Source organism: Mytilus galloprovincialis, chromosome 14 (assembly GCF_965363235.1).
Source record: "Mytilus galloprovincialis chromosome 14, xbMytGall1.hap1.1, whole genome shotgun sequence".
NCBI lineage: Eukaryota > Metazoa > Mollusca > Bivalvia > Mytilida > Mytilidae > Mytilus > Mytilus galloprovincialis.
Window position 1 is genome coordinate 41,640,053 of NC_134851.1, and position 14,490 is coordinate 41,654,542.

General features: G+C 32.2%; 1 protein-coding gene across 2 annotated transcripts in view; it reads left to right on the forward strand.

Annotated features, from left to right (window-relative positions):
• The first annotated feature begins 247 nt into the window (after window positions 1-247).
• Window positions 248-14,490, forward strand: part of LOC143059122 (N-acetylneuraminate (7)9-O-acetyltransferase-like) — a 46,301-nt gene continuing 32,058 nt past the window's right edge. For both annotated transcript variants that reach the window (XM_076232611.1, XM_076232612.1), the window contains exons 1-7: window positions 248-380; window positions 4,168-4,264; window positions 5,426-5,612; window positions 8,346-8,456; window positions 10,556-10,607; window positions 11,683-11,760; window positions 12,351-12,441. In XM_076232611.1, coding sequence (XP_076088726.1) covers window positions 248-380; window positions 4,168-4,264; window positions 5,426-5,612; window positions 8,346-8,456; window positions 10,556-10,607; window positions 11,683-11,760; window positions 12,351-12,441 — 749 coding nt within the window. The remainder of the gene's footprint in view (window positions 381-4,167; window positions 4,265-5,425; window positions 5,613-8,345; window positions 8,457-10,555; window positions 10,608-11,682; window positions 11,761-12,350; window positions 12,442-14,490) is intronic.

Below are 14,490 nucleotides of genomic sequence, written 5' to 3' on the forward strand. Positions count from 1 at the left end.
TATGTTGTTTTAATATTATAATTGTCTGTATTTGGATCACGCCTCTATTGTGCTCTTTCCAATAAAATATTGAATTGAATTGAATTGAAAATATAATTATCTCCCTTGTCACAATCAGTGACGCCGCAAGTGCTTTTGCACTTTGATTTATGCAAAATGTACTTCGGTCATTATTGCGTTTGAAATCTACGTTAAACGTACGAATGTTTCAAACTTTAATTTGATATAAAAATATTCTTGTCGACAAATGGCTGAGCAGCAACGACCTACGACAACACATGAAATAACTTACTATTTGAACATCGAAAATGCAAAAATTATTGCCCTCTTTATGGTCACAGGGTTTTTGATGTACCATGGAGTAATTCACCTAAAATACAGTAAGTTTACGCTTATACTTAGGATTTAGAACTGTGTGTTTTCAAACTTACTACTGTAGACTAATTTTCCAAATATTTTGGACCTGTACACAGCGGTCCGCGCATGTTTTAAAAAGCTTTCGCTGCAATGTGGCATATTCCTAAGACCAATAAAATACTTGTGGTAGTCTGCCCCCGAAACTCGGATCATGAGACTGTTGAAAGACTTCAGATCCAGTTTTTTTTTCTGTGACATTATTTACTACTTCTGTGTGGATAGGTACGTCACAGAACCCTTTCTGCTATAAATTTGTATAACTCGTTGGTCTGTGCACAAATATGTCACGCTTGCTGAGGAGTAATGATTTTAAACTTCTCCGTTTTAGTCACACACACTACTGAATTCTCCAAGTGGTTCCATGCTTGTATTGCGTATATCAACTTTAAATAAAGCTTTATGTCTATAGTCGCCGTCAGCTGATATTCGTAGCGGTTATCGGTAAAAATAATCTTAACTATCAATCGCGTTCACTCGAGATATAGTTTTTCACATTCCATTCATAAATCGCAAAAAGAAAAACCACTACTGGCCTACCTTTTAAGTGATCACACTGTAATAATCCTGACCTTCACATTTTCCAGAATATTTTCCATTGTAATTCCGCCATCTTCGTTTCTATGAGGATCATTTGTTTACATATGACATTCTTCACTGTACGCAGTTTCCTGAAATGTTCCTTTCATTGATGTGATAAGGTTTCCCTCGTTTTATGCAAATTTTATGAAATTGAACTCCACGGAAACACTTCCGGTAAAAACAATGGCTGATTCCACCATTCAAAATCGTCTATGAAAAAGTGAAGGTCAGCATTATTACAGTGCGATCACTTAAAAGGTAGGTCAGTACTAGTGGTTTTTCTTTTTACGATTTATGAATGGAATGTGAAAAACTATATCTCGAGTGAACGCGATTGATAGTTTAGATTATTTTTACCGATAACCGCTACGAATTTCAGCTGACGGCGACTATAATGTTCCATTCTACTGCAGTACTTGAACTGGTCTGTCTTACTATTTGGAACTATGACTGCTTGTTTGTAGTTAGTGGACTTCTATAATCTTCCTAGTGATAAAGTTATTAAATATTAATTTAATTTGTTGCTCTGATTTGTTGTTTTGGTCTATCATGGCTATGGAGTTTATAAAGGTCAACTGGAGGGAGCACTGGTATCTTCCCCTCAACCTCTTTGAAAAAGAAAATCTGCAGTTGACGTCTTGATTGTAATGATGGAAGCTGAAGTTCTAATAGCATTTTTGTCATACATGTACATGTACATTCTTCATCTTTTGATTTGTAGTCTTTAGAATGTTTAGTGATAAATCTAGCCCCTCTCTTTTGTATGGATTCCAATTTATCCATTTTTTTATCAACATTGTTGTTGTTGTCATATATGTAACCATTTAATTTAATCTTATGTAAAAATCATAGGTACTTGTGGGGTGGGGGAAACAGGACTATCTTTTTTTTCACAGTCCACTGAGTGGGGCAACCATATGTACTATGTCTATGGACACATTCTTGCATTTTGTTCCCTTATTCTTTTCTGAATGAATGTAACATGGAGATAAATATGTATCTTAGCTGAAACATCTATTAGACATAATGTGAGGGTTCTAAATTTTTACTTTAATGACTGTTTTGTGAATGTTTTCAACTGACATTACAAGGTACATATTGTGCTGTTGCTAAATGTAGCTTGCAGTTATGGCAAAGACTTTTGACCCTGTTTTCCATATACATTTTGTATAAACATATGTTATTTTTGACAAGTCTCAAACCTACTAGTCTGTTAGTAGCTGGAGGCGCTACATCATCTACATGTACAGGTGCAGGGTATTAATTTAGTGTTTCAATGATCATTCCACATCTTCATATATATATGTGTTACAGGCATTTTCTAAATTTAGGCATTTTGTAAAATGACTGAATTTTCAGGCAATTTATAAAATGCCTAACCTTGACAGGCATTATACAAAATGACTAAAAATACCTAGTCATTTTGTAAAATGACTGAAATTTTGAAGCAAAATTCAACAAATTGCCTGTTCAGTTTCAGGCAATTTGTGGAAGTATGTTATTGATAAAAACGGACATAAACTATACAATATCTTGCAAAGGAAATATCTAATGGTTCGGTAGAATAAATTTATTTTCCAAAAAACAGCTGGGAAGGGTTTTGTATGTCATATTATGTCATATGATGTGTATTTTTTAGTTAAACTACATAAAGTACATACTCACTCTGTATTTCAGATACCAGTAGTAAATTTGTGATTATTTTGTGAAAATGGCAAAAGGACAAATTGTTCTGTCAACAGAAGAACATTTTCAATAGAAGTTTTAGAAATTCTGGATTCAAAAAAGTAAATTAATGAAACATGTGAAGCAGAGAAAAAGATTTTTTTTAAATGACCGATTGTTTATTGTTTGCTTTCAGTTGCAAATATGTCATGCATTTTTAGACGTGAACAATTTGGTTATAATTCATATGGGTTATTTCTGTAGGGGATTGACCCAGATAAAGGACAGACATTTCAACTGCCACTTGCAATTGAATGATAATAATAGTCCATTTTTTTGGAATAATTCATTAAAATTTATTCTTGATTATTTATTCTTATTTTTTAATTCAGTAATGATTATCATAAACATGATAAATCAAACTGTTCTGATGTTCAAAGCTTTCAATTGTTTTTATTTTTTTATTTTCAGGCATTTTGTAAAATGCCTTTCAATTTTTCCAGGCATTTTGTAAAATTTTGCAGGCATTTTAGAGAATGCCTAAAATTTTTACAAAATGCCTAAATTTAGAAAATGCCTGTAACATATATACATGAAAGGTAACACCTGGCCACTGAAAGCTTTATTATTGTAAAGCCGGTTGAGTGGTCTAGCATGCCGGATACAGTGCAGGGGATTTGGTGTCACGATATCTCAGTAGCATGAGTTCGAATCAGGGCGAGGGAAGAACAATAAATTGCGAAAGCAAATTTACAGATCTAACATTCTTGGGTTGATGTTTAGACGAGTTGTATATACATGTACATACATGAATATATACATATGTTGTTTTTTTCTTTGTTTATAGGACAATTTTTTAGGAGCAGTGTGGTCTTTTGATCAGTCCAATACTTTTGGTGCAACATGTTATCCATTTTATGTACATCTTTTTACGATGAAAAGAAAAAAAAGATAATTATAGTCTAGAGAGTCAAACCAAAACCATAAATTAAAAAAAAAGGAAACAACTAATGAAAAAGGATAAAAAAAAATATCAACTGAGATCAAAAGATTAAACATGTTATCATGGTTATACAACTAGATAACCAAACACTTCCTAGACTTGTGACATTAAATGAGGGAAAGAAGTTTTAAAAAAAAGAACTCCTAGACAAATTCAAAAAGGAGGAAGTACTTAAAAACTGACAACATGGACAACATCAAGTGCTATCAACCAGAGTAACAACAACTACGTACACCATATTCCTGACTTGATAAAAGTATTTCCCAAAGAAATTGATGGGTAATACCTGTGTTTTAAATGCATTCAATTTTAGCCAAGGCTTGGATGGAGAGTTGTCTCATTGGCACTTATACCACATCTTCTTATATCTATTGAATGAGTGTGCATGCAATTTCTAATTTATTGAGTAACAAAATGTAGGCAGTATACATGTATATCATATACATGTATATCAATCCATATAAATTTTGTACATTGTTCAAATTTTGCTTTTTATTTTGAAGGTAATGATACTTGTAAATGGTTACTAAGTGATGGACGCTTCCCTGGTTACAACACATGGCAACCCTATGGGTGTATGATGCATAAATATACAAAAAGGTTGGTGTTGAATACAATTGGATATTTATTTTAGATAGCTACATTATTTCACATACATGTATTTCATTTTATTGTGTATCTTAATTATAAAAATTGTATCTCAATTTCAAAAAGTTTGTAAAGCATTTTTTTCATTGAAATTTTGTACCTTCTGATTATTTGTACTGTAAGCCAATTCGCCGTTTCAGAATATAATACATCCTGGGTAATATTTTCAAAAGTGCACACCAAAACGTCCTGATTGGTTGAAAATGTCATTAACAATGGAAATTAAACCAATAACGTGACGTTATTTTCATTTTGGGGTATGAACAAATAAATTAACCATGATGCTTTAGATTCTGAAATGGCTAATTAGTTTAGGAGAGCACTTTTATTACTTTGATTAACACCAGTTGAAAAATCATGAAAAACTGAGTTCGCGAAAAGTGGTGGTCCTCAGGATTTTACCACCAAAATTTTTGCATAGGACTGACACAATTTTAGTATTTTTCAATAGAATTAATAGTGAGGACCTACAGATTTTCTTCAAGGACCACCAGGGAAAAAAAGATTCGCGAACTCTGGAAATAAAGTGAACATAAAGTTGTTTGTATATATCAAACTTGCTTATGTATATATATATAATTTATTGTTCGAAAATGGTTAAAATAGATTAAAGAAGTTGTGATAGTAAGAAAAAGGGGCTAAAATATCATTAAACATATCTGCAAAATTAAAACAATTTTACAGTCTTCCTATACGTATATATACCAGGGTTCTCACTAAGGTGAGTCCATGAGTCATGTGAGTCATGGACTCATCAAAATCTGTCTGGACTCACCATTTTCAAAACTGGTGAGTCCACAGATTCATCAAGATTGAAATATTTTGTATAAGCTGAACAAAGTTTAACACAAATATCATCATTTAATGGCAAAAATTTAAAAGTGATCTGAATTTAATGTCATTTCATTGCTCTGTTAGGAAATGGAGACTAAAATATTATATTATATTGCAATAAAACATTTTCTTCTTGCTGTTGTACTCATCATGGCCAAAAAAGATGAGTCCCTGCACTCGCCTTCAAAAATCCTTAGCGAGAACCCTGATATATACCATTTTATTAATAGCGTTCTGTGCAATGCTTCGTGTATAGAATAAAATTTCATTTCATTTTAGTGATGCTCGCATGTGTATGCATTATATATCCTACTGGGGGAAGAGAAACCATATAGCCTTCCTGGGAGACTCAAGGATAAGACAGCTTTACTATGAGTTTGTAGATCTACTCAGTAATGAACCAGTCAAAAGCTTTAAAGCCCATACTAATTTACACTTCAAGGATGATGAAATCAAAGTGTCTGCCGTAAGTAGTTCCTGAAGGGTATAATCCACCTAGTAGCCAGTATTTTCAAATTTTCTTGATTTGAAGTGGTCAATATTGATTACAATATAAAAAAAAAGATATGGTATGATTGCTTATTAGACAAAGTTCTCTACACAAGAGATCAAATGACACAGAAATTAACAGCTGTAGGTCACAATACGGTTTTCAACAATGAGCAAAGCTTATACAACAGTCAGCTATAAAAGGCCTCAAAATCACAATTGTAAGGGCACATGCATACAGAATGTGGCTTAGTTAAACATGTTAGCAGGATCTCAACCCTCCCCTAACCTGGGACAATAGTCTAACAGTAAAACATAAGAATGAACTATAAAAATCAGTTTAAAAAGGCTTAACTCATCAGAAGAATACAAATATAAATACATATAAGAAAAACAAAGAATAGATGTGGCTGGGTATTTTTACAAGTAGATATTATTATATGAGCTGCGTTGGATAGAAATGGACCTTATGCAAGTGTACTTAAGTTTATAAATATATGTGTAAGACTTTGTTTAATTTTGGAACAAAAACGATTCAAAGATGAATCTTGGTCTGATATATAGGTTTCTCTAATTTTTGTTCTATTTTCACATTTCCTGACCGGTGTGAGAAAAATATTTCTCCTCTCCTCACTAGTGAAAAATCTGTTCTTGGCGAATGATTGGTTGAAATTTAATTGTGACGTTAACTTTTCTTGTTTTCTTCTAAATTTTCTTATTGTGCGTCATGAAAAAAGGCGACAAAGTCTGATAACGTCACATCAAAAGTACACAGCTTTCCTCAATCTTTGAAAAGGAATGATAAAAATCATAAGAGAAACAGATTCTACCACTGTAACTTGTGTATACAGTATTTCTCCACTCTCAACAGTTAAATTTTAATTATCTAAAAAGCTTGGCAAGCCTTGCGCTTTAAATATTAAAATTTTACTGTCTCGAGTGGAGAAATATTGTAATAGACTTGTAGCAGTTGTGGAATCTATATTTCTCATATCAACACAGTTATTTAAGGAATGACTGTAACATTTTTTCTGTCTATGAAGAAATAACATAAAAAATTTGGTGCACACTGAATAACGCGCGTAGCGGGTTATTTAACAGTGTGCACCACATTTTTATCGAATAGACAGAAAAAATATTACTGTCATTTCTTATAATTTAATTCTAAATTCCATTTTAAACCGTAGAAAACCATGAAAAAATGTTGATGACGTCACGGTCACATGACTAAATTATGTCTATGGGGTGATAACAAAATAACGTCAGCCAATCAGAGGACGCGTTACATCCAAAATTAAATTATATTATATTAATAGTTACATATACTGATTGTGCATAGCCATTTTTTTAACCTCACAAAAAGTTAACAGATGTATTGATATTCATTTGTATAAGGCGGATTACTGTCGCAGATCATATCTCTATTACTGCCTACATTTAAAATTACTTACTTAGGTTTCCTTAGGTTCTTTTACTGATACAGGAAAGAAAGTTCCTCTTCATCAGTCTCTATATCTAAATCTTCTCCACTTCCAGTTTATTGTGGGTTTTTTTAACATGAAAATTATATTTAATGATTGCCAATGAAACTATCCACCCAAGAACAAGTAATGTAATTTTAAGCAAACCCATATTGTATTGTTTCAGATAAAAACCACAGAAAATTACAAAATGGCCAAATTTGAAAGAAAGATTTTAAATTCAGTATATAATTAACAGTGACCAACATTGACTACTGGCAACTACTGAATTATGCCCCTGAATAAGGACCACCCCCCCCCCCCCCCAAATCAGATGGCTGGGTTAAATATGTTAAAGAGCAATCAATACCCTCCAATTACTGAATTATGGCCCCTGAATAGGGACCCCCCAATCAGATGGCTGGGTTAAATATGTTAGAGAGCAATCAACCCTCCAATTACTGAATTATGGCCCCTGAATAGGGACACCCCCCCCCCCCCCCCCCCCCCCCCCCCACACACAATTGGCTGGGTTAAATATGTTAGAGCGCAATCAACCCTCCAATTACTGAATTATGACCCCTGAATAGGGACCCCCCCCACACAGATGGCTGGGTTAAATATGTAAGAGAGCAATCAACCCTCCAATTACTGAATTATGGCCCCTGAATAGGGACCCCCCCCACACAATTGGCTGGGTTAAATATGTTAGAGAGCAATCAACCCTCCAATTACTGAATTATGGCCCCTGAATAGGGACCCCCCCACACAATTGGCTGGGTTAAATATGTTAGAGCGCAATCAACCCTCCAACTACTGAATTATGGCCCCTGAATAGGGACCCCCCCACACAATTGGCTGGGTTAAATATGTTAGAGAGCAATCAACCCTCCAATTAATGAATTACAGAGGTGTAACATATCAAAAGAACAACATAGAAAAATCACATCTTTATATACTGTGGATTTATTATTATTCGTTGGATACTAATTTTCGTGGGTTTCATGGGTACAGGTGAACCACGAATTCAAATGTTCAACGAATACAATATTTTCTGTAGGCTTTGTATACAGAGATTTGCAAAACCACGAAATCAAATACCACGAATATGAAAGTTTTCAGCAATCCACGAAAATTTATATCCACGAAAATAAATGAATCCACAGTAAGCACTATTAAAGTCAGACTGTGTCTATGTCTTCTGCTATATCCAGTTAAATATTTGTTAGATTGTAAGTTTGCTATTACAGGATTTTCTGTGGCATCCTATGGTCAATATATCCATGTTTTATGTTTACAAATCGTGGTTGATGAATGAGCCATTGAACAGACCTAATCAGATTATTACTGGTAGTGCTACGGTAAGTCTAATGATTAAAAAAATATCATCTTGGTTTCTCTGAACACAAGTCTTAATTCACACAACCACCAGAGTTGTATCATGTTGCATGTCTGACTCAAGTGTTGGAGGTCATGGGTTTTATCCTTGAGAATGTCAAAACTGAAACGTCCAAATTGGTATGACAAATTAATGACCAGCATTTTCTGCAGAAAAGACATTTTCTGATGCAAAACAATAAAGAAAAGTGCAAATATGCATCTGACAAATCATGTTGTATTTCAACTGGTCATCTCAGAGGCAAAATAATTATTTTCTTTAAGGAGTACATGTATAACTAATAAGATTTGTGAGCTATGATCAGGGCTTCCAAGATGTCATATATTCCGGACATTTGTTTTATGTCCGGTAAAAGTCCGGCTGGGCAAAGCATGAAACGGTCATATATTTTTAGTTTTCAAGGCTTTTTCGGTCATTTTAACATAATTCTCAATCTTTTTGACCTAACCTTTTGGCTTTAACATCCACACATTTCCGGTCATGATGATTAATTACTATCAAAACAATCCCTACTTCAATACTTCCTAATTTTAATCAAGGCTAATTAGTTGTTGGACAGCTGAAATCTACCTGTTCAGGTAACAGGTGAACAATTTTCAGTACCGGACATTGTATAAATTGATCGGTCTATTCACAATTATTTTCTTTCATTTCAGCGGTTTGTATCTAATTGATTTAGTCCAAAAGATTAAAATTATAAGAAAGTAGTTTATCCCATGATTTGATGAAAAATTTTAAAAGGTTTTAAATGAATAATCGTCAGAACTACATTGTCTGAACTAGAACACGTGTGCACATGTGCACAGGTGGGAAATTTAATTATGCATTCTAATTTCTTCAAAAATGCTAAAATTATCATTGATACCTGTATCTAACGTTCATTTTAAGTATTTTGTTGAAGAAATAACGTGGAAAGAGCTTCTTCGCTCAGTCAAGGATTTGTAAACGTACACGGATTTTACGTATCCGTTTATGGTCCATGTTTTACCATTGTCAAGTCAACATCTGGTTTGAGAAAAATGTGATTTTAAAAACCAAAGTAAAGGTTTTGACAATGTCATTTTGCACAAATAAAGAGTCTTGGGCAGATATATGAGCACGCTGATATGCACACTTTGAATGATGCACTGCCAATTTAACAGTTTACATCCGAACATCAAATTCATATCAAAGTAAAGTTTAAAATCGTTTTTTTTTTACTCTGATGTCAATCATTGGAATGGCCATCTGATTACCATAATTGCCTTTTGTGACCAAGTCTTAAGGAATTAAAATCGGGATCAGATTTAAAATGTCCGGCTGGCTCAAATATTTTTTGGAAGCCCTGGCTATGATATGAACTTAATGCTTAAAATGTTTTTTTTTAGTCACATGTCCATGACACTGGCAGTGATTGCTTGGATGTTCCTTTCATATTTGATTGATAAATTGATTGGTTTTCAATGCCTTCTTATTTAATTTGATCAAATTACATAAAAGCCATAAAAAATCTGTTGTTCTTGAAACAATTACAATCTGGATTTATTAACCCAATTCCAAAGAAGCAGACAATGATGAGAACATGACAAACAAGAACCATTTATTCAAGTTCAAAATGTATCACATTTGTTTTCTTTTCATGTTCTGGTATTTCTTAATATAATTTGCTGTACTAGTACTTAACAGAAAAGGGGAGCTAATTATGTAATTTGCCATCATTCTAACCAAAAGTCAAACTTTGATGGTTAGGTTGACAGGTTTTATTTGGACATGTTTTGAAATTCATCTAAATTACCAAATTCTTACAAAGACTTCCACTTAAGGAGGTAGACCTAGGTTAAGGGAAATAACTCTTAAAATCATCAGTATGTTTGTGTCAACCATTTTCATAAATATATTCTAAGCTTCTAGGTAACATAACTATTTCCAATCTGTTTCAGGTAAATGCTTAAAAAACATTGATGAAACTTGACATTAACAAACACATAACTGATTTAAATAGTTATCTTCCATAACCAAGGTCTACCACCTTAATCTGTGAAAATCAGAATCTTAGAAATGAAATAGTTTTGTCTTTTTCAGTGGAGCATCAAGTTGAATAATGCAAGTGAGGATGCATTAAACAATTTCCAAGGTAACCATTACTGTTATATTGTTGATTTTGATGCTGAGTACCATTTTTTTTCGTGTTTAGTCTCATTAAGGGTTGGCATGTTCGACACATTTTTTATACGACCGCAAAAATTTTAATTTTTCGTCGTATATTGTTTTTACTGATATTAACTTTCTTCATTTATTGCTACAAATGTATAAAGATATTAATTCATGTTCGATATATTTGGGATATATATATATATATATATATATATATATATATATATATGAGCATTGTTTTTCATCTTAAAAAATTGTGAAAATTAGTTTGTTCAGAGGATTCCAATCTGTGGGATGAATGTGTATGTGAGGACTCCTTAATTACCCTTGAAACAATAATCAAGTTTGATTTTGGGTAGCATCACTTTTACCTTTCTAGAGTTATGTCCCTTTATAAATGGAAAAATGCTGAATTTTTTGTTTCTGTGCCTCAACCAAATGTCATGAAACTTATACACATTGCTTATTACCACCTTACTTTGATCAATTTCAAATTTTGTTCCTGAGTTATGTCCCTTTATAACGTTATATATTCAAGTGAGGATCATCTGTCTCTCATGGACACATTCCCCCAATATTTTGTCCAGCAGTAAAACTCTGTGCTAAAGTTTGACATCTATACACCTGTGCAAAATGTATCAATATAAATTCATGACTGGTCGGAACAGGGCATTAAATCTTTTGCCTTGTGCCTTGTGTAGTTTAAAAATTAAAAAAAAAAAATTGCAATAAAATGAGTCTACCAAAACTCTATCATTTAATTTTTTTAAAAATGCCCTAAAATACAAAAAAATGCTACCTTTAACGTCATTTTAAGAAAAATATTAGAACACAATCTGCAGTTTGCATTGTTATATTATTATTATTTTTTAATGCAAAGATGAAATATTAGTGCATTATATATATATAAACGAGTCTAAATTGAAAACTATGTTCAAACCTATGATTGCGTTGGATAAAATCCGCAATTTTTATACGTGTGCATGTAAAACAAATTCCGTTGTAGAAGGGTCTAAATACAGTATATATATATAGTTTTTTTTTTCTGTTTTCAGTAAATCTAACTATGATACAACCATTATTTAAGAACTTGAAAGCTGACAAGAATACAGATATCATATGGATGTTGCAAGGTAGTACATGTACTTAAAAATGTATAGCTATGAACAGAAAAAGTTTATAGAGCCTGATGGAGAGAAGGCTATTTATTTTGATATTTATGATTATTTTATAAAGAATGGGTACAATATTTTAAACATTTTTTAAGTTATGCAAATGTGATATAAAACTAGTTGAAGGAGGGTTGTCCATGTAAGGTAGTCGGGGATTGAATCATGAAATATACTTTATTGCTTTTGAGTATATACTTATTTGTGGATAAATAAACTCATCATAGATACCAAGTTTCAAATTTTGTATTTACATCAGACGCATGTCTGTCTACAAAGGACTCATCAGTGACACTCGATATCAAAAAAGTAAAAAAAGGAATACACATCAACAAATTTCTAGGATTTTGTACATATGAGAAGTCCAATAATGTAAGTATTGGCTGAAAAAACAAATTATAAGGTACCTTGATGGGAGAAAATGATGAAACAGTAACAACATTTGAAGGACCATTTAATTTAAATCTTAAAATTTGATATTATCAAATATAAATGTATCAGAAATTATTTCGGCTTTGAATTTATTAATGTTTTTCTTTTCCTACTGTTATCAGACCCTGTTGATGAGAACAGACTAGGTCTAAACAGATCCATGATAACTAACAGACAAATAGACCAGTATAACAAAGTGGCTATAGATTTATTGTAAGTATTACTAAATGTATTGACTTAACAGTGTTTCCCAATCTCTATCTGATCAACAAGATATTTTGTTAAAAATTCAGTCAGTCAGACGGAAAGATGAAGATTTTTAAAGGTTGAAAATATAGTAGAAATGGTCTAATTTCTTTTTCCGTCAGACAAACCATAAAACAGTTTGGCACAGACTGAATTTATAGGTCTTATATTTATCAGTGTAAAACGGTTTGCCTTCAATTTGTTGTGTATGTGTTGATTAAATTTACATGATTTACAGCACAAGAAAGTTATAGTTAGTACTGGGAGTTATTGCCTAAAGGCATCCCTTTACATGAAGTGATGTATGCCTTACATCGATATGACAGTAATCTTATAATAATCTCAAATGAACATCAACAGGTCAAAGTATTGGGTTCAGCAATGTTCAGATGTGTTATCAAATAATAAAACAAAGATATTATATGAAAAAAGACTCCTGAACCATTCGCTGTATTAAACGATAAAAATATTTGATTTTTTAAAACTTATTCTGTTGACCCTCGTTGAGATTTTACACAACCAAAAATTTGCCATCTTAAGATGGTACATAACACTACAGGGAGATAACTCTGTATAAGATAGTACATAACACTACAGGGAGATAACTCTGTATAAGATAGTACATAACACTACAGGGAGATAACTCTGTATAAGATAGTACATAACACTACAGGGAGATAACTCTGTAAAAATCAGCTGAACATTTTTATCTCGTTCTATTGACAATGATTAAGGAAAAATTAAGCTTCTAAATAATCAGAATTAGTGTTTGTCAAACTTCTATATATGGACCATAATTTGGTATTCGGCCTTTGGTTTCTTTTTGTATCCTTTTTTATAAGTTCTAAAACTTTAACTTTTATTCTGTGGGTTGTGTTGGTGTTAGAATAGTATTAATGGAACAATTGAGTTTTCAAGAAAAAATTAATACATTTTGATTCACTGTTTACGTGACAGGAAACCAAACAGGAAACCAATCTTTATTTTCTTTATTTTGCACAATATATTTCAAAAGACATAAATGAACACCATTACGAGTGTTACTTGCTTCATGTTAATATTTAAAATCTATTTTCAATGATAAATTAAAGTTTTTTTAAACGCGACAGGAAACCATAAGAAACTGAAAGCATTTTTTTAGTTTTCTTTTATTGCAAAATCTACTTAAAATAATCTGAACAGTATACTTTTTCTTAAAATCCATCTTAAATGAAACAGTATTATAAAACTCCTAAATATGTGCTTGTTTTGAAAACAATTAGTACAATTTATTCAGAAATTTCCATATTTTCTTCATTGATTCAGGATACCATGATCGTTGTATCTTGATGTTTTAGCCAAAAAAATGTATTTATATTTGGTTTTGAAATTCCAGTTATATACAATTTATTCCAAATCATTGGCAATGTAAAATTCTTTAAGTCCAGTAAAGAAAAAAACTTTTAACTTGGAATTAAAATCTTTGAAATAGGCACCATGTGATATTTGTGACCTGTACACCATCTACATGGTTTCCACATTTTAACCTACTTTAGTGGGCTAAAATCAATAAAGTACTTCCTTTCAAGTCATGCATGTTAAAAGTTTACTTCTCCTTTGACAAGTTTATTGCGTTTCTGAAAAGTGTTAATCAGTGCATTCATTAAGACCCGGTACCCGGTACTTTTACGGAAGCGTCTGGTACCGACAGAAAAAATAAAAATACAAAAAAAAATAATGTGTAAAATTCTTTTGAAGATCGTTCAAATCTAATTTATTTCTTTCCTCAAGTGATAATCTCCGTGTACGTCGTTCATGTGTATGTTTATAGGTGTCTTCGTTGAGGTCCGCGTTAAAGTATAGATCTTTCTGCCAATTTAGGCACACCTCCAAAGTAGGAGAAGTGATAATTATAAACCACGTGTCTGTATCTGTATCGTAAGAGCGCTTTAAAATGGGACGATTTAGCAGTATATTTTCAAGCGGCAAATTGTTGATGAATTTAAACAACAACAGCAATACTTATGTCTAATAAAA